This window comes from Gasterosteus aculeatus, chromosome 1 (assembly GCF_964276395.1).
Source record: "Gasterosteus aculeatus chromosome 1, fGasAcu3.hap1.1, whole genome shotgun sequence".
In the NCBI taxonomy this organism is placed as follows: domain Eukaryota; kingdom Metazoa; phylum Chordata; class Actinopteri; order Perciformes; family Gasterosteidae; genus Gasterosteus; species Gasterosteus aculeatus.
In genome coordinates this window covers 21894333-21915425 of record NC_135688.1, presented here as the reverse complement: position 1 = coordinate 21915425, position 21093 = coordinate 21894333, and the positions used below count along the sequence as shown (strand labels likewise).

Here is a 21093-nt window from a genome sequence, read left to right as displayed (position 1 = left end):
AATTGTGGTGATGCTAAATAAATGAAAAAGGGTTCTCCAAAAAATGTGTTTTAAAATGAAAACCTAGTGTAAACCTCAATCAATGTCAATCAATGTCTCAAATAAAGGCAGGCAAAACATGACCGACTGCAAACTACCTGGACTACAGAATCCCCAGTAGTAGCATCCTCTGACACAACTGCAGTGTAGATTTCACGGCTGAACATTGGGGCGTTGTCATTGACATCTGTCAGATTTATGTTCACTGTTGTAATGGCACTCAGTGATGGTGTGCCACCATCACAAGCCTCGACTGTCAGAAAGTATTCTTTACAGGCCTCATAGTCCAGGGGCCTGGCCACTAAAATGGCACCTGAGCGAGATAAGGAGAGAAAATGCATGTGCGTAATGACGGAAAGTAAATTGAAATAGCATGTTAGGAAAGGAAACATTTTTAAAGCTTGTAATGTTTATATACTCACCGGTCAGTGGGTGGATGTGGAACTTCCCATGATCATTTCCTGATCGGATGCTGTAAGTAATCTCAGCATTGGTCCCGATATCTTTGCTGGCAGCATAAATTCTCAGGACCTCAGTGCCCACTCCCATGTCCTCTGGCACTGTCGCTAGCTGATCACGGCGCTCAAACACAGGTGGGTTGTCATTGATATCCAGCACAGTGATAGTGACGTTGACAGATGAGGATAGGGGCAGCGGTGAACCTTGGTCAGACGCATGGACTGTTATTTGATAAGTCGGCTGGACCTCGCGGTCGAGGATGCGTTCCAGGATCACGATGCCTGAGGACTTATCAATTGAGAAGGAGCCTTCTGCAGAGTCGGCAAGGGAGTAGACCACCATACGGCCCGGACCTGCTGCAAAGCCCAAAAATGTGTCAAGTTTGGCTACACATGTGATGTGCCTTTTGCAGCATTTTGCTGTTTTCTCTGAAGCCTAAATGAGTCTTAAAAAATCGACATCTTTGATTGTGTTTTCAAAAATATCCGTTTTAGTGACCTAAAACTTACTGCAAAATATAATGTTAAATAACTACATTTATATGTGTAGACACAGTTTAAATGTTTTCTAAGAGTGCAAAGGTGCTGCGGGCGTTCCATCTGTACATTTAATTGAGTCAAGACCACCAACATTCAAATATAATTTATACTAGCTTTTTTCTGTTCTCATTGTTTTTCAGATTCTATCTACTTCTCCTATCTGATCTCATAGAATAGAAGCATTTGAAGTCCATCTTGCTATAGTGGTACCACCAGTACTAGTAACCGTAGAGTAGGTGTGGTGTCACCTTCATCTGGGTCAATGGCCTGAATGCGAGTGAGCAGGGCCTTGGTAGCGGTGTCTTCGTATACACTGGCAGTGTACTGTGACAGGGTGAAGATGGGTGGGTTGTCATTCATATCAGTTACTGCCAGTTGCACCTCAGCACGGCACCATCGTCCACCACCATCCGTTGCCTGGGCAATGAGCCGGTAGCAGGGTGTCATCTCATGATCAAGAATTATAGATGACTTGACCTCACCTGACAGGTTAAAAAAAACAAGTTGTGAAACATCAATAGATGTAGAGATCCGTGAGAAAGTAACACAAGTTCAAGTATCCATAGGAATAAATGTGCGTCTAACTGTTAACTGTATAATAAGCTGGTACCCTGGCTCCAATTTGCTGTTGTATTTCACACAATATTGGCTAATTTAAGTTTATACAAGCACTGTAAAAATACCTGGTTAATGAGAAGCCCTTCTGGATGCTTACCAGTGTCCGGGTCAATGCTGAAGTCCTGGGATCCAGGACCATGTAAGGAATACTGGATCCAGGCACTGACGCCTATATCCGCATCTGTAGCTCCAATTCTTAACAGCAGACTGTTTACTGGGAGGTTCTCTGAAACGGAGGCAGTATACACAGCCTGCAGACACACAGCAATGAGACGGAGAAGACAGTTACACTTTTAAATTGTTGGTAAAGCTTCTATGATGGCTAAATTTACAGAACTGTTGCAGCCTCATTATGTGGTTAGAACAAATGGGGTTGGCCCTGTTAGGGATTTAAGCCAGATGTGCACCCCTAGTCAGGAAATTTGTAGTACGTGTAATAATGTTTAGTGTTAGAATTATAGTTTGTGTGTTATTAGATATTAGTTATTACATTAACATGTTAGATGAAGTGAATGCAATTTCAATCAAACACAATTCATAGTCATTTAAATCATATAAACACTGTACCCATTAACATTCTGTCACAATGTGATGTTAAAACCTGGGGACGGATGCCAATTGCCGTTCTTTATGGATTTCTCCCAATTTTATCCCAAAGAGGGTTTTTTGGGAGTTTTTTCTCCTGTCAGGTAGTAAATGAACAACAGCCGACTGAGGCAAATGTCTTGAGAATTGAACCACATGAACTGTCTTAAATCTTATCATGAAGTGTGATGAAGGGTGATCATTAATGATGGGTTGTTGTAATGAAAGTGTACTAGTTATAAGATGAAGACTTAAACAATGTATGCTTTGTTAAATTCACTCATTGAGGCATAAAGCCAACTGAATCTACATTGAGTGCATTGGAATGTGAGGGACAGATAGGACAGAGAGGTTTCAGGTTACAGCTGCAGCTTCACACCTCGACGTGAAGGGGACAGTCCAGGAGGTGGCCCTTTGGAGAAGAAGCCAATGACATTCAAATGCACCAAAGAAGACACACCTCAAGAGTTTTCAAAGGACCAAAGCGGGGAAAGGACTGGTAGAATCTGACCTGCAGCCGCCTTGAAAAGTCACTTTAGACTTGCTCAGAGGATTCTCTATTTCGCGAAATATTCCACTGTTAGTATAGTTAGTATTTCACTTTGTAATTGCATTCCTTATAACGTTGTTTAGTTATTAAATACTTTTTGATTTTTGAATTTAAACGAATTGACTCATTCGTGTCCTCGTTTCCGGCCGGGACGAGAACAAAGGAGTGAGGCCTCCCTCGAGAGCTTTCCGAAACCCTAACAGCCCTACACATGCAACAGCCTGTTTAGGGTTAAAATCACTCCAAAACTCCAGTAGACGGTAATTAACAGCAACATGTTATTTTTGGTTCAAAGTCAACACTGAGGTCTGGTTAGACCGTGGACACCACACGGGATCCCTGTGCTGCCACCTGCCATCCCACAAAATTTGGCGTTCATAACACGTTGTTTCTTTTTTAATAAAAACCTAGGAACAGTTCAAAATTTGTTAGTAGACCAATTAACTTTCCAGCATCCGAAGAAGGAAGAAAAAAAATAATTATCTTCCCTCTCAGGTTGACATCTTTCCAGGCTAAGGGTACCAAAATCCCTTTCATTTTCAAAGAATTCCTGCTGTCGTACGAAAGATGACGCTCGTGCCTGAGAGGGGATATGTAAGAGTGTATTTATCATCTTGTTTATTTTGTTTTAAGATCATTTTACAGTTAACATGTTATTGTGTATGTTTATGGACCATTACTGTATTATGAATGGGCTCCCACCATAGCGTAAAACCAAGGCTGACTTTGACTATGTGAGGTTTAACTATGTGAGGAACACACATGGTGTACAAACAGAGCCTCCTAGCAAGACCTCATCCATGTTGTCGGTAGCTTAGCGTCCAGCTCGCTCCCTTCCTGAGCTCTCCCCTCCCCCGTGAGTTCACTTCATTCATCCTGGTCGGTGTTTACACGCCCCCGGCGGGCAACGTGCACGAGGCACAGCGGACACTCGCCGACCAGATACGCATGTGGAGCGGACCAACCCGGACTCTTTAGTTATTGCGTTTAGCGTGCTTTGACTGCACAGACTGGGATGGTTTCAGGACTGCTACTGACAGTCTGGATGAGTTCACAGAGGCTGTAACTTCCTACATCGGCTTCTGTGAGGACAGCTGTGTACCATCATGCACCAGGGTGAGTTACAACAACGACAAACCCTGGTTCACAGCGGAACTCAGAACACTTCGCCTGCAGAAGGATCAGGCATTTAGGAGTGGGGACAAAGACTGGTACACAGAGTCAAAATACAAGTTTAGCAGGGCGGTGAGAGATGCGAATCTGCTAGTTCTACTGCAGATTCAAAAGACAATGTCCTGATCCCATCCCCCACAGCTCCACCAACCTGCTGGAGTCCCCCACCCCTCCCTCCCCCAGCCCATCGGGGGCTCACGCCTCTACATCTATTATCTACATCTTCCCCTCCCCCACCAGCAACGACCCTCTCTATTCTGGAGAGAGACATTAACCGGCTCTTTAAAAGACAAAAGCCCTGTAAGGCAGCCGGCCCGGACTCCGTTCCCCTCACACCCTGAAGCATTGTACTGACCAGCTGTCTCTGGTGTTCACTGACATCTTCAACACCTCCCTGGAGACATGCCACGTACCAGCCTGCTTCAAGGCCTCCACCATCATCCCTGTTCCCAAGAAGCCCAGGATCACAGGACTCAATGACTACAGGCCCGTTGCCCTGACCTCTGTAGTCATGAAGTCTTTTGAACGGCTAGTCCTGACACACCTGAAGTCCCTCACCGACCCCCTCCTGGACCCCCTGCAGTTCGCCTACAGAGCCAACAGGTCTGTGGACGATGCTGTCAACATGGCCCTCCACTACATCCTCCAGCATCTGGACTCCCCAAGAACCTACGCCAGGATCCTGTTTGTGGACTTCAGCTCTGCCTTCAACACCATCATCCCGCCTCTGCTGCAGGACAAACTCTCCCAGCTGCACGTGCCCGACTCCACCTGCAAGTGGATCACAGACTTCCTGTCCGACAGGAAACAGCACGTGAAGCTGGGGAAACATGTCTCAGCCTCTCGGACCATCAGCACCGGTTCCCCCCAACGCTGCGTTCTTTCCCCTCTGCTCTTCTCCCTCTACACCAACAGCTGCACCAGTCACCAGTCCGTCAAGCTCCTGAAGTTTGCGGATGACACCACCCTCATTGGACTGATCTCTGGTGGGGACGAGTCCGTCTACAGGTTCCATCTGGTGTCGTGGTGCAGCCAGAACAACCTGGAGCTCAACGCTCTAAAGACAGTGGAGATGGTTGTGGATTTCCGGAGGAACAGAGCCCCACCTTCCCCCATTACCCTGTGTGACTCCCCCGTCACCATTGTGGATTCCTTCCGTTTCCTGGGCTCCATCATCACCCAGGACCACAAGTGGGAGCTGAACATCAGCTCTGAAGCGAGCTAAAAAGATCGTAGCCGACCCCTCACCCTGGACAAAAACTGTGTGTGCCCCTTCCATCTAGCAGGAGGCTGAGGTCCATCAGGACTAAGACCTCCCGCCACACGAACAGTTTCTTCCCGTCGGCAGTCGGGCTCATCAACAGAGCCCGGTCCCCCACTGACTATGACATTCCACCGGGCACTCCCCTTCATACTGCACATGTCACTTTAACTGTAATTTTTCACTCGTCACTTTGTCGTCACTCGTCCGCTAGTGCACTTTATGTTTAATATTTTTTAACTTTTTAAATATTTTTTAACTTTATTCTCTTGTTTTACACTAACCCATAGCCTTATTCGACTAACCCATTGCATTAGCATTTCATTTTATTTTATTACTTGTGCACTGCTGTCTTGTTGTCTATTGTTACACTGTCTACTGTCACGCACCAACCGCCAAGACAAATTCTTTGTATGTTTGACATATTTTGGCAATAAATGTTTCCTGATCTCACGGACACACACACACACACACCTCTCCCTCCACATACATGAATGAGTGTTTTTATTTGTTGTTTAGATATTAGGACATTGTATAATAGCTTTTCTTGATGTCAAATGGTATTGATTAGATTAGTATTATTGGAAATTAATAAACCATGTAATACTTTAAGGAGCAGTTTTCTGTGATTTCTTTGTGCATATGTGTGTACTGGAATGCTGGTTGGAAACACAGCCAGTGTACAAACTCAAACCTTCAATTCCTCGCTCTTTTCGAAAGGGATCGAACTGTTCATTTCCACATACAATTTATTGATGACAGTAGATGAGTCAGACTTCCATGTCGTTGATTTACATTTCCTGGTCACACACACAGCCATTTCTTTTTACTTTTAAACATAAATTGCTTTGGGGCTTTGTTAAACACTTGTTGAACGTTGATAAATTCTCCATTAAGCACAGCTCAGGGCCTATTCATTGGTCATTGGCGTAAATAAAAATTACAATACAATTTTTAGGTTTGGATTTATGTTGCTTCTGTGGGGTGAGGTACAGTTGATTGAACACAATTGTAATGAACAAGTCTTTAACAAGGCATTACTATTAACTCTTTTGACATAGGTCAGACCAGAGTTGCTCATCAAGTTACATTCAAGTCTGACTCCCACCTCATCCTGGATCTGTGTAGTCCTGGCTTTGGGCCTTCATTCAGCATCATATCGAGTATGTTTTAGAAATAAATTTGTACACATTTCCCTCACGAAGCAATTTTTCCATGTTACTGGCCCAAATTAGTTCTCCAAAAAAATGAGCAGTCACATATTCTTTGGCAATATTTTTGGAACCACTACCATAATTTAATAAAATGTTTCAAAATATGATTGATTTTGGAGTTCCATTTGTAAATTAAACCACTGGAGGTGTCTTCAGGGGATGGAGTACAATTTTTATCCAAGATGGGGCAAAATCACAGTCAAATAATGACGAAATATATCACATCTGGGCTGCTAGATAATATGTTTTTAAGTTGGGTGACCAAAAACCTCCTTGACTATAATCGCCAGTTAATGCTCACATTAACACACTGGGTATTTTACAGTTCCATAAAAACTGACTGATGTGTTTGTTGGAGGTTTTAAAAAGTATTTGAGGTAATTGAATGGGTAAAGACTATTCACATAGAGGGTTGTAAATTCCTACAAGCATTCAAACTTTCATTGTTTACTTGTTTGTTTACTTTCATTGTTTTCTTGTGAAACAGCACATTGACAATTAGCATATTGACTGGACACTAATTATGAGACATTTAGAATTTGGTTATTGTTCGCTGATCCCCTCTTGGTGTCCTGTTGTTCATATGTATCATTGAATCAGCAACTTGTTTTCATACTTTACAAAAACATAAACAACAACATGCAGTTCTATTCCTCACCTGATCACAGATGGGCCTGTTGTCATTGGTGTCTATTACTGTCACCTCCACCGCTGCCTGGGAGACAAAAAGTCCATCGCTTGCCGTGACATTGATAATGTAGAGATTGCGATCCTCCCTGTCCAGTGGCCGCTTTACATACATCTTCCATTCCCCCTGAACTAGGCCCAGCGCAAACACCCCACGATAGTTCCCACCTGGACAACACAAAAGCAGAGACAGGCTCAGTGAGATCCAGGATCAAGAACATTTCGGACATCTACAGTTTATGACCACTGTTCATTCTTTTTGTAAAGGGAATTAAGGTAGTTATTACATTGACATTGGAGCCTCCAGTTTGGGTCTGTGACTGCAGCTCACATCTATCTTCTACTGGATGTTTTTTTGTCTAATTCTATCCATACTTATAAGTGGCACAGAAATTGGTGTTGCAGCCTGGATAAATGTTGGACCATAACAATGAGAAATGACTGGTCTGCTATGTAACCAATTAAAATCTAAAATAGAACTCATATCTTTTTTCAAATCCCTGTTCATTTATGGTTTAGAGAAACTGCTATCTGCGTATGGATTGTGTAAATTAGCAATGTGTGAAAATAAAGACTTACTTTAAATTGTATCACTACAATTGTATCATTAAGCTGGCCAAGCTCACCGTAGCAGAACTTAAATAAATAAATAAATGGATAACTCTTGTTATCAGAGTTGGGGGTCCACTGATTGTTGCAAAACATTTAAAAAACACTCATTCTGATTCATGTAAAGATATACTCATTATGGTGACAATCATAAACTGTAATTCTGCATAATGGTTTGTAACGCTGCTGAATTTTTTTGCCATTTTTTGATACAGTTACTCACCAGTGATGTGGTAGCTGACTTGACGGTTAACGGCAGAGCTGTCATCATCTCTGGTGTTCAGCACAGCTACCACCTCGCCTGGCGGGTCGCTTTCTTGAACTGAACCAAAATAGCTTTGCTCCAGGAACATTGGGGGGTTGTCATTGATGTCTGACACTGCTATGGTCACAGTTGTGGTTCCGGAAAGAGAAAGGGTCTCCCCAAGGTCTGAGGCCACTACCAAGAATGTGTAGGATGGATTGGTCTCATGGTCCAAGTCCTTTCGTGTAGAAATCCAGCCTGTGTTGCTGTCAATGCTAAAGGTGTCAACCACTGTGTCCAAGTCCCCAGTTGACTGGATGAATGTCCCAAGGTGATATGTTACCTGGCCATAGGCCCCTGAGTCTTGGTCTAGTGCTTGTACTTGAATGATTCTGGTTCCAATGGACATTCCCTCCATAACCGTGGCCTCATAGGAGTTGGTCTCAAATGCTGGTTTGTTGTCATTAAGATCCAACACTTTGACTTCAACATAGATAGAAGTCACATAATCCACTTTAGCCTGTTGTACAGTGGCAGTAACTTTCAAATGGTATTCTTTTACCATCTCATAGTCCAAAAGCTTATCAGCCATGATGACACCTGTATCCCTTTCCACCACAAACACTGCGTTTTGGTTGTTTTCTACAGTCTCTCCATTGACAAGGGCAAAAGTAGCAGGAAGGAAGGTATATCCGGAAGAAATGTTAAGGCGCACAGTCCCTATAGCTGAACCTATGGGGGTGTCCTCTGGCATGCTAAAAAAGTATTGATGTTGGCTGAAGGAAGGAATGAAGGCATCTGGAGAAAGCACATGGATGTAGACCGACACTAAAGAGTGCCGGACTGGATGTCCTCCATCCACAGCCTTTACAAAAAAGGATAACACAGAGTTCCTTAAGTGGCTGAAGCTACCTTTAGTCACCATCCATCCGTTGTCTGGGTCTATCTCTAAGATGTCCACCACAGGGACATGTGCTTCACTGTAAAGTGAATATGTCACTTTGGCATTAGTCCCATCATCAGGATCATGTGCCTGAATTTGTGTCACCAAAAAACCTTTGGACACATCAGATTTGACTGAAGCTCTGTATTCTGTGGCACGGAAGCAAGGGACATTATCATTATCATCTAACAGAGTAACTTGTACTGTGCAGTAAGAGACACGTCCACCGGGGTCCTGGGCTGCCACAGCCAGGACAATGTCCTTATTGGCTGGGTCCTCACGATCAAGCTTTTCTGCAGTGGTGATCTGTCCATTTTCATCAATGCTAAATTGGTCCTTGCCCACATCATTAACAAAGGAATAAATTATGTGATCCAACCAAGGGTCTGCATCTGTTGCCTTTACCTGAAATAAAAAAGTTGTATAATACAGACATTAGAATTCATGATAACCATAAAGCACTATCAATGTGTCTTGAACGGAATTATGCAAAAGAAAACGTATTTAAATGAATTTCAACATAACTTACTTGTATAACTTTGGTTCCCACAGCAGCATTCTCTTTTAACTCAGCCTCATACATATTTTGTCCAAACACTGGACTATACAAGTTGGCCCCCAACACCTTAATGTGAACCTGTGCAGTGCTAGTAAACACCCCATCGGATACGGAAACATTGAGGCTGTAGACAAGATCCATTCTTTGTTTACGGTGGCCGGACACGGTGAGGATTCCTGTATTATTGTCCATTAAGAAGTTAATTCGTTCATTTCCTGACAAAATGCTGTATTCCAACTTTTCAAAATCTGAGCTATCAGCATCTGAGGCCTGGACACATGTAACAAAGTGACCCCTTGGTGCTAACTCATTAACATATGCCTCATATAGCAGCTGATTGAAAACTGGTGGATTGTCATTCATGTCATTCACTACAATAATAACTGATACTTCACTACTCATTGGTGGGAAGCCATTATCAGTGGCCCTGACAATGAAGTCATACTTTTGGACAAGTTCATGGTCTAGCATTCGTGCGCTCAAGATTAACCCACTGCTACTATCTATGTGGAAGTAGTCTGTGCTGTTATGCTCATCTGAGAAAATCTGGTAGCGGACAACATTATTCTTTTCTGAGTCTTTATCGGTGGCGATAACTTGAAGTGCTGGAGTTCCAATCATGACTGTTTCAGACAAAACTACCCTGTAGGACATTTTCTGGAATATTGGTTGGTTATCATTTACATCCTGGATTACCACATCTACATCAACCTCAGCACGGGCTCCAGTGAGATAGTCTGTGGCTCTGATGGTCAGGTGGTAAGATGCTGCTGCTTCATAGTCCAAAGAGTGGATGACACTTATAACTCCAGTATCAAAACCAATGTCAAACTGAAGAGATGGGTCCCCGTCAACTATAGTATATATAATATTTTGACCTTCAGGACTAGTGGCATTTATGCCAAGGATTGGCGTGTGCACAGCCACATCCTCATTCACAGAGACTGAATAAAACGGTTTGTCAAAGACAGGCATAGCTTTGTTGACTACCGTAATAGGGAATTCTATAGTAGATGAAATAGGTGGATAACCACCATCTCTGGCATATATCTCCATCTGGTATTCCATGTTTGACAAGTCAGACTCAAAGGCCTTCTTAAGGCTAAGACCACCTGTCTGCTGGTTGATCTCAAAATGGCCATGGTCATCCTTGAGATAGTAAGATACTTCTCCATTAATCCCTTTGTCACAGTCTACTGCCATGACTCTGAAAATGGATGATTTTGGCTCAGCATCTACCTGAACAGCTGCATAATAAGGTAGTCCAACAAACACAGGGGCGTTATCATTTATATCCTCCACGTGGACAGTAACCATAACTCTGGCCACATGAAAACGGTCATGCTCCCTTCTTGCTTCGACAACAAGTTCGTAGAACTCGTGCTCTTCACGGTCAAAGGGTATACCTGTGGTTTGAATCACACCAGAAGTTGGACTGATTTTGAAGCCTGTGCCAGCGTTCAACAAGGTGTACTTCAATGGTTCATTGAGACGGTTTCCCACAGCATTGACCACAGCCACTTTAGTGATATTTGACACATTCTCTTGGATAGATGAAGTGTAAAGGCTATTAGTAAAGCTAAGACCAGAGTCCAGAGCTTTTCTGACAATAATGGTCACCAGAGCTGTGCTGGAAAATTTCCCATCCGAAACTTTGACACTGAAGCGGAAACGTTCTTTGGAGAAGTTGTTGTCTTTGACTGTAATAACTCCATTGGAAGGTTTGATGGCAAAGTACTGAAGTACTCCATCAGTAAGAGAGTATGTGAGCCCGGTGGGGACATCTTCATCCGGGTCCATGGCCGAAACTTGCAAAGCTTCTACTCCAACATAGGTGGGGAGTAGCAGAACTGTTTCATAGGCATTCTGGGTAAAGCGAGGTGGTGAATCATTTGTGTCAAGAACTTGTATTGTGACCTCCGTTGGACTCTCTGCAGTTAACTGTGACTTGCCGTTGTCTCTCACATGAACGTGGAAGTGGAAAATGGCAAATGTCTCATGGTCTAGATTAGCAATGGTTCTGATGGAGCCAGTACCTAAGTCCACTGTGAAGAATGTCTTTGCGGTCTCCTCAACAATCTGGTAGACTAAAAGAGCATTTTGGTTACGGTCAGCATCTGTTGCCTTGATAACAAGAGGTGAGTCATCTGAGTTCAAGACTAAGCTGTTGACGGGTGCTGCCTCGCTGATGCTGCCATGATAGTGAAGCTGCTGAAAAACTGGAGGGTTATCATTCTCATCAACTACTTGAATTATCAGAGTGACATTAGAGGCCATGCCAGCCATGTTGGTAGCCTGGACTATCAATATGTAAGATTCTGTAGTCTCATAGTCTAGAAGCTTTTGGGTAGAAATCACTCCACTGTACTGATTTAACTGGAAAACCTGATCTGTGTTGCCCTGCTTGATATCATAAGTAAGGGTGGACTGGCTGGCTGCACTGACTGTGGTAATGGAGGTCCCCATCACAGCCGTCTCTGTGATTTCAGCCTGGTATTCAGGCTGAGGGAACTTTGGGCCGGCATTGTCGGAGAGGGTGACGGCAATGCGCACTGTAGTGGTGGTTGACAGAGGAGGGGAGCCATTGTCAGTGACTCTGATGGTAAGAACATAATATCCTAAACTGGACAAGTCCAGGTCACGAGCAACAGTGACGATACCCAAAATTGGTTCAATATGGAATGTATTTCCAGTGTTTCCTGTTGAAAGATCAAAAACACTTTTATCAAAGTGAAAGTATATATTTACTATTTCAAGTATTAAGCTTTAGAAGGTGCCTACCCGCTTCAATAGAGTAATGTAGCTCTGCGTTCACGCCTTTGTCTTTGTCCAAAGCAGTCACCTGGACCACAGCTGATCCCACTGCTGCTGACTCATAGACTGAGCCTTCATACAGTGCACTGGTAAAGATGGGTACATGGTCATTTATATCCTCCACTTCTATTAGCACACGTGCCAGGTTCTTTCTATATGGGAACTCTTGGTCCTTCACCTGTAGAGAAAAAAACAAAAACTAAAAAAAACGAAGATAAAAATAATTGAGTGTGGCCAGCGAAGCTGAGCCAAACTCCTTGTAATCTCACATAATTATTATTATTCTCTATTATTCTCCTTCCGTACAGAAGTTTGGCACGCACCTCCTCCCGCACCATTAATCGGAATTGTCTCATAATAGTGTAGCGACCCTGTTCAGCAGTGTGTTCTGTCAGTTTCATGTCAGTCCCCTCACGCTGGCCAATCAGGGGGAGTTGCGGTTCATGCTAGACAGGGGGTGGCCAGTGATTGGGGGAGACGGTGGGAGGCGGGTGTTCCCGTTGTTTTGGGGAGCTAGTCAAGTTTGGGATATTTTGCCTAGTTATTTTGTGTCTTATATATAATATATTTACTCTGGTGCTCCATTATATATACACACACAATTCTTTAGTTTAAATGACAACAAAATAAAACTATTAAAATGCATTAACAAGACCAAGTCATCAAGTCAGCTGCTGTTCCAATTGCGGAAATGACCGTTCTCCTGAGTCTATTCTCGCGGGAACGCAATGCCAACGGGGAATAGAAGGTAAACTTTGGATGCTGTAAACGTTCAACTTGACGAATCAGACTAGAGCTTCTAATAGGAGAATTGTAAATGGGTCAAGTATGTTAGATAGCCTTTGTGGCTAGTCTTCACTTGCCTGCTTGGCCGTTTCATGCACCGGCACCAGCGGGCAGTCAAGGCCACCCTCCTAAAATTACTGCAGAATTTTCTAGTTGAGTGTGGCTAACGAAGCTGAGCCAAACTCCTTGTAATCTCACATACTTCTTCTCTATTATTCTCCTTCCGTACAGAAGTTTGGCACGCATCTCCTCCCGCACCGTTGCTCGGAATTGTCTCAAAATAGTCTCAAACTGTCGATACCCATCGGGAATCATGTGCTATTATGGGAATAAGAGAAATGACTTACGGTTTTCCCAATGTAAGCACATTTCGAGCACCATTGGAATGAATGAAGTATTCATGTGTGTGGGTTTGAAATAAAAACCCTGTTTACTCTACTAGTGTACAGCAGGGCTGTTAGACCAGTGGAAAGGCTTTCTGCTTTGGATGTGGAGGACCTGGGTTTGAATCCCACATGTTCCATTCTGCATTTCTTTTAGTCTAGCTGACATTACGGCGGCGATGGGGGTGGGGCGACGACGGCGGGGGGCGCTAGCATGATGCTAACATGGCGCTAGCTAGCATTGCATTAGTAATACCAGGACCCAACTGCTGACAATTGGCTAAAACAGCCAGAGAAAATGGGTCGTGCCTTTAGTTTGTTAGCTATCCTTTTTGACTGGCCTTCACTTGCCTGCTTGGCCGTTTCATGCACAGGCACCTGCGGGGAGGCTAGGCCACACTCTTAAAATTTCTGCAGAATTTTCTAGTCTAAACCTAGAATCTATAATATAGCCAGTGGTTTTCCAAAGTATTACAAACACAAAAATGGAAACCCCTACTCTCTCACTTTCATTTGAGAAAGTGATTGCCCAACCTATGGAAAATCAGTACTGGATAAACAGATCAATTATATCAATTGCCTCTCCTAACTGGTTGGAAAACAACCTAAAATGTATTTGTCCTGTGGAATTCCCATTACAATACAATCAAGTCTAAATTATGGCACATACAGGAAACTTGTTGTTAATCCTTTGGAAAAATGCAGTATTTTGCTTTAATAATATGACTGGTTGTGACCACACTGACAAATTTACATTTGGTTGTATTTTCTATACTAAGAATTATGTCAGCAAAAAGGTATGTTCTGTGTTTTAGCCCAAAGAGATATAAAGCCCTGGATTCTGACATTGGTATAGGCAGTGAAATAGACTTACAATCACAGTGAGGATGTGCTGAGCACAGGCCTCGTGGTCCAGCCTCTGTGCAGTGTAAATGGTGCCCACGGTAGGGTGGATGCGGAACAGACGCATGCTACTTGAATCTATTGAGCTTTGCAGAGAATAGGTCAGCCAGTGATGCTCATCGCGGTCCGTTGCCAGAACCTGGACCACCTCAGTGTCAGGTGGCGTGTCTTCAGATATAGTGACATCATAGGTTGGTTGAGAGAAGATTGGAGCGTTGTCATTGTTGTCCATAACAGTGATGTGAACCTGGTAAAGGAACGGTCATATAGGCTAATTTAGGAATGGAAGCGAAAGATGAAAGAAGACATCCTTGACTGAGTTGTATAATCCTGCTCTTGATAGTTTGTAAAGAAGAATACATATTTTGCCTTATTATTGCAGGTATTGGGAATATAGATGTTTCCTCAAGCAGAGAACATGAGAATAGCATTAGAATTCCTACAATTTGCTATTTCGCATAGTTCGTATATGAACTTAATTTGGTTAGTGCATCTTTTCTTATGACTCAACCTTTACGGAATTTCAACACTGGACAGACAGGTGGATGTCTCATATCCCACACTAACATTATTTTAAACTTTCCAATACAACCCATCTCGTAAGATAAAAATCAAAATTATATTCTTTGCCCATATCAAATAATTGAAAATAACAAAACAAAGGTTACCTGTGTGTATGCAGTGTTAGTGCCATCGGTGGCCTGCACTGTCAGGTTATAGAAGGAGCGCTGCTCGGCATCCAGAAGCTTGGCGATGACGATTGTGCCCACAGCCTTTTCGATGGCAAAAATGCTGTCGCTGTTCCCACCTGCTCAACGAGAGCACAGACTCTCAATAAACACCAGTTATGATGAATATATGCAAATCCACAAACCCAAAAGCTGCCTGTATAGACCAGTGGTTTTCATTTATGTGCAACCATGTGCTGAAGCATGCCAGATCATTCATTCACTGTATTTATTCTACATTGATATTATTTGGAGTGTGTGATGGCATAAATGACGGAGTGGTGTCTCCTAGACCTCCCTCCACAAACACACTCACATACACACGCACACCCACGTAAGCCTTGGCTGAGTTGTGGCGGGCTAATGCAGTGGCTGAGGTATCTTTTTGATGGAGTCGCCACTGAGGAATCCTATGCAGTCTGCTACACACACACACACACAAAATCCTCACAACCACGCACCAACCAAGACATCCACTCAACAGAGGATACCAAATGCAGTTAAGATTAGATAAACCATTTTTATGACAAAACCGACAGATGCTAATCAGACAAACACACATTGATCCTGTAGGTTCCAAATGGAATAAATCCATTCCCCCTGTACACAGAGCAGGCTAGTCCTCATGGTTCACAGCTGCTTTTAAAAGACTGTTTGCAAGAGTATGTGGAGCTAGTGTGTGTGTGTGTGTGTGTGTGTGTTTGCGCCCTGGAACATGGCCCTTTGTGTCCTCCAGTCTCTGCTTGTCGAGCCCATTTGAAGAAGCGCAGAGCCTCTGAGTTCACTGATCTTTGCATCATAGTTTTTGCAGTAAAGCAGCTCTGCTGAAATGGCCTGGCCCAACCCTTTGGTTCCCAGATTGACGGGGTAGTCTGCACATATGTATTCAATGTCCACAGAAAATAAATAGTGCACTGGACTGAAGAGGTAGACTGCCACAGAGGCGGCAGAGAGTTGGCATTTGAATACACGGTCTATACCCTGGTGTCCTGTGACATTGTGGAACTGAGTCAAAATTCACTTCAAACCTTTTCATTTACTTATTATTTTTAATTCTGAAAAGTGCTTCGTGAAGGCAAGCATTAATCACATAGGGATCACAAGTGTGTGTAAAGGTGCTTATAACAATTCATTAGACATTAACGCTCGCTGTGATACTTCAGCTTATGTCGTATTTAAGTAACCTGCAGCTCATTAGGTAATCAGCAAATTTCTCGGTTTCTTCCATTTAAACGCGAACTTTAATGGGCCTCCTTCTCTCATGGATCAGCCTATGTCGCTGTCTGGCTCGGATTACTGTAGCTATTTCACCACTAGGCATATGTGAGGAAATCTGTATTCTGGTTTATGTACACCTGCTTTTAGGAGTCGCAAAGGTGCGCTTCCACGGGCGGTTTCTGTATTTACCGCGAAATACATAATTGGGTGCACTTTACGCATCCCCTCCCATCTTTTTATGGAAAACTCACACTTTCCCATTGACCCTCCCATGAATGCACATGCATGTCACGGAAAAACACCTTTTCAGTTTCCGTGTCAGGCAGTCCGCGCTTTCACCTCAGCTTAACGGCTTGTTTGTACATTTGTACATACATCGCCATGCTTTTACGCGCACGTTGTGAAACAAATACACCTGTGGGTAAAGTGGGTGCAAAAGCATTAGTACATAAGGCCCTGAGAGTGGATACACACTAACATAGACGCAAACCCTCGTCGTTTCAGGCTGACCTTTGTGGTTGATTTCACTCTGCTAACTGCCTCCAGCCAACAAAACAAAGGAATATGTCAGCACAGGGGGGCATGATGAGCATCAAAGAAAATGGAAGGAAAAAGAAAAGGAAGACCGCTAACAGGGGTAGTGGAAGTTGGAAACGAGATACCTTCTGAGGAACAGTTCCTGCCACAAGAAGTCTGCAGTATATAGAACATCTCACGGAAAGACCTGGGACCTTCCAGGCATGAAGCATTGAGGAGAGAGAGAAAAGAATAGGTGAGAGAAGGACCAACAGGGTCTGGTAAAGAAAAAAGAGGATGCCATGGAGAGCAAAAGGGGTGAGGAGACAGACAAACGAGACAAGACGGGAACAGCAACGACCGAATATCAGCCGAATTTCAGCTCTGAGGAATTCATTAAGAGGAAAGTGTCAAATTTGCCATTTTCTCAACAAATAATGCAGCTCGGTCGGTCTTTACTTACTTACCTTCACTTTTTCATGGACAACATATAAATATCCACTTGTTACACGCGCCGTGTGTTTTCAAAACTGAACAAATCATTCAAGTGAATAAAGGCTAACGTGTCAAAGTGTTATACATGTGTTAAAGAAACAACGGTCTGTGTTTTTTTTGCTCGTCCACCTCCCCTAGCATCCTGCATGGACTTCCTCTACCTTTTTAAACTCGTTTAGTTGCCCATGATGCTGCTAGGAAGAACTGATACATTGTGGAGACTCTAGTTAATCTACAGTGGGCTGATTTAAGCCTCTGTCACTGTACATATAGCATTGAATGGGGTTACAAACTAATGAAATAATGATTATTACTGCTTATTATTAGAAATATTAAATCATTTTCAACACACGCAAATAGTCATCATACATAATATGTGAAAAATTGAACTTAGAGCACGGAGCATGACATACTCTTGTTAAGTTGTTCAAGTGAATGTGAATGTTGACGGATCCAAGGGATTTAAGTGCTTAACTTTATAGGGTAATGTCAAACTGTATTTAAAATCTGTCTCAATGGTCCTGTCAGGGACCAACCAGGCTCCATCACCACACAATCACAGAGATCGCTGTCACCAGAGTCCTAATCACCCACACGTCATTAATTCATCAACTGTCAGCACAAAAGCACGATCCTCACACAGTCACTTTGTCTGGTCTCGTTTCTGAGTAAGGACTCTCGTCGATGCACCTCTCACCTAATCCAATTCGGTATAGTGTGCTATCTGCCTACCCGCAGTGTGTGTCCCAGCAATCTTCCACCTCCTCAACGAGAACGACTGTCAGTATTCCGATTCTCTTCATCCACATTTCACTCTTATTCTGATACCCTCACCGTCCAGTTCGCATTCACTTCTGCAGTCAATAAAACTCTAGTTATTAATATCTCCCTTGTTGTGAGTCTCTGTTCCGTAACAGGTCCTTAGTGAGAGCTAGCTCATCCTTCTTCCAAGCACAGACATTATGGAAGAATTAATATAAGTAATAACAAATAATAACACTATGTAATAATGTGACATTCACAAAAGGTCCTCAGAGAACGTGAAGATGCTTTCGATTAGATTGCTTTTTATCTTTAGTCAATTCATAAAAGTTCTGCCAACTTCTGTCACCACCTTTCCTTGACAGCATACTGACCTGACAGCTGTGGAAGCTGTCACCATGGATTTGGATGGGCTGAGCCAAACAGGTCATGCAACAAGGCCACAGTGTCTGAGCCGCGAGTCAAACAAACGCCAACACACTCATCCTCCAAATAAAGTGACTGAGGAGAGCGAGATTTTACCTGTAATGTCAAACCACAATGGGGCAGAGCTCTGCTGCAGGGACACCAAACCCACTATCTCTGCCACCTTGTCATTCTCCATTATGGTGAAATTGTAGAATGGCTCATCAAAGAGTACTGGGACTGTTGAGGGAGGAGATCGACGAATCCACTCGATATGCAGGCGAGCTGTGGAGGATTTCTGAGGGCGCCCGTTGTCTGTCGCTTTGATCTGAAGAACACAGAAATTTGATTGTAAAGTAGAGGCTTGATGAAGAGTCCGCCCCACTTGTTTCTTGATTGTAAAACAGAGAATAAAAATAGGTATTTTTATTGAATTCCTTTTTTTCAGACACCAAAAAGAAACTTTGGCAGGGTGTCAAGTAGACCCCAAAATAACATCCAGTGATAATGGTTTCAATACGCAACCTTTAATACAACTTTCCCCTATTTTCCACCAAATAAAATTGGTCTTTAGTAGTTTAGTGTGGAGACTTGATCCACATGATAGTTTTGTAATTGATGTAGATTCACTATTGAAGTACAGATTGTGTTTCTTGAACTGAACTAATGCCAAATATAAGGAGAAAATCCATAAAGTCCTTAAATGAGGAGGCATGATAATTTAATAGATATTCTAGATGTCCTTACAAATGTTGGAAAGCATGCCTAATAATTAATAATGGTATGCATACAGTCAGAATGTCGTAGCTCCCTGCAGTGAAGGCCTTGCGTGAAGATACAACTGCCGTCTTGGGGTCGATGAAGAACTTCCCCTCCTCGTTTCCGTCCACGATGCTATAGGAAAGGTCGCTGTTGGGCCCTTCGTCACGGTCGTAGGCGAACACCCGATAGATGGGCTCCCCCTTCTTTCTCCGCTCTCTCTCTGGAAGTTTGACCTGGTAGACTTTCTCAGGAAATGTGGGCTTGTTGTCGTTTTCATCCAGGATTTGAACCATCACCCACACTGTACTCTGCCTTGGAGTAGGACCACCATCCAACACCAGTACCTGAAGAGGCATTGACGGGCTCATTTTAAACATATACAAATGTATTCCAATTCAGCAACATAATCTTAGATCAAGAGCCGAAAGGCCAGGTTTAACCACAAATCAAGCAGTTTGATGTCTAAGAGGTTTAAATAATGGTGCTTCTGGAAGTAAACATAGTTAATCTTTTTTGCTTTTTAACCATCCAAAGGTTAAAAAAAGGTAAATCATGACATTTGCCTAAAATGCCAGTCAACGTCAATCATTTGAAAGTAAATTGACCAAATAAACTGAAACCATTTTAAGGAGTGGATGCATTGGTCAGTCAGAAATAATTAATTAATTTTAATAAACTCTGTGTTAGGGTTAGGGTTAACCCTAACAAGGTGACAGTCTCCTTCCTCAAGCATAGAGTCAACACTGCTTTCTTCTGGTTTATACAATGTTAAACTAAAAATCTTTAAGTGGATGTCATCCAATGTATGGGGAGTATGGGAAAACCATGATAGTTTTGTCAGACAATCTAAAGAACAAAGAACATTCTGAGCAGATTATACTCTAAATGTTTTGCAGCCCCACAAAGAATTGTGTCACTCAGAGATTACTAGCATTGGTGGTGTGAAGGAAAAAGAAGAAATATAATGTAATGACTTAATTGCACAGTAACCTCATGTCAGGGGATGACGGGACAAGGCAGGAAGTGAAGTTACCCGGGGACACGAGTGGCAGAAAACTACAAAATACAACAGGAAGTGAAACCACACCGTGACACCTCAGCACCAGTGTATGAATCCTATTTGTTGCTCTCCTCTGTCAGTCTTTGACTAATACTATGAAAAAGGATATTTTGTTTGCTTCGATAATTACTTCTGAGGCTGCTAAAAGGTATTTTAAAAAGGGGATCACTGCGAGGTGGAACTAGCCAATACAGACTTTTCCCCCTTTATCCTAAATTTATAACAATTCTGTCAAAAGTGCAATCGTCATGCAGTCCTTCATTATGCATCATATTCACAACACAGCATCAGTTCATTTTCCCTGGGCTCATGGCTGGCTTCATTTAAGCATGCCATTTGTCATTTTACACAATGCCAGATATGAGAAACTTCAGTGATTGTGAAGAAAGAGTTATCCCTAAAATGGCTTGTTGGTTGCTGACTAGATCAGACAAAAGGGCTGGAGAGAACACGCCCACGTCTGTCCTTGAGAACTGAAATTGATTTGTTTAAGACAAATTATTTTTTTGATTAAGACACAAATATTTAAATACTACTTTGATTCAACCATTTTACATCAAGTAAAGAAAAACATCAGCTATGGTAGAAAAGCCATATGATGCATGGGCGTAAATTCCGTCAGGAAGACAAGCTGAACAAGTTTGTGCGTTTGCGGGTTGCCTCCTCTCTTCCTGTGGTGATGCGGTTAGCTGATTGAGGGTGGGCTCGTTTAGTAATAGCCAACCAAACGCAGGCACCATTAACGTAAACCAATTGCATTGGTGCTGTCAAATCTTTAAAC

At 42.9% G+C, this 21093-nt stretch overlaps 1 protein-coding gene across 11 annotated transcripts in view; it reads right to left on the bottom strand.

Annotated features, from left to right (window-relative positions):
- The window catches only part of LOC120829679 (protocadherin Fat 3), a 119645-nt gene that overhangs the window by 35701 nt on the left and 62851 nt on the right, over positions 1-21093 (bottom strand). For 5 of the 11 annotated variants that reach the window (XM_040194001.2, XM_040194037.2, XM_040194071.2 and 2 more), the window contains exons 5-17: positions 19282-19596; positions 18608-18818; positions 16975-17043; positions 15035-15177; positions 14338-14613; positions 12262-12472; positions 9451-12179; positions 7958-9326; positions 7097-7293; positions 1753-1906; positions 1286-1519; positions 462-854; positions 138-352 (exon numbers count right to left, since the gene is read on the bottom strand). In XM_040194001.2, coding sequence (XP_040049935.2) covers positions 138-352; positions 462-854; positions 1286-1519; positions 1753-1906; positions 7097-7293; positions 7958-9326; positions 9451-12179; positions 12262-12472; positions 14338-14613; positions 15035-15177; positions 16975-17043; positions 18608-18818; positions 19282-19596 — 6516 coding nt within the window. The remainder of the gene's footprint in view (positions 1-137; positions 353-461; positions 855-1285; positions 1520-1752; positions 1907-7096; positions 7294-7957; positions 9327-9450; positions 12180-12261; positions 12473-14337; positions 14614-15034; positions 15178-16974; positions 17044-18607; positions 18819-19281; positions 19597-21093) is intronic. The other 6 variants (XM_040194055.2, XM_040194078.2, XM_040194019.2 and 3 more) reach the window with 5 other exon arrangements.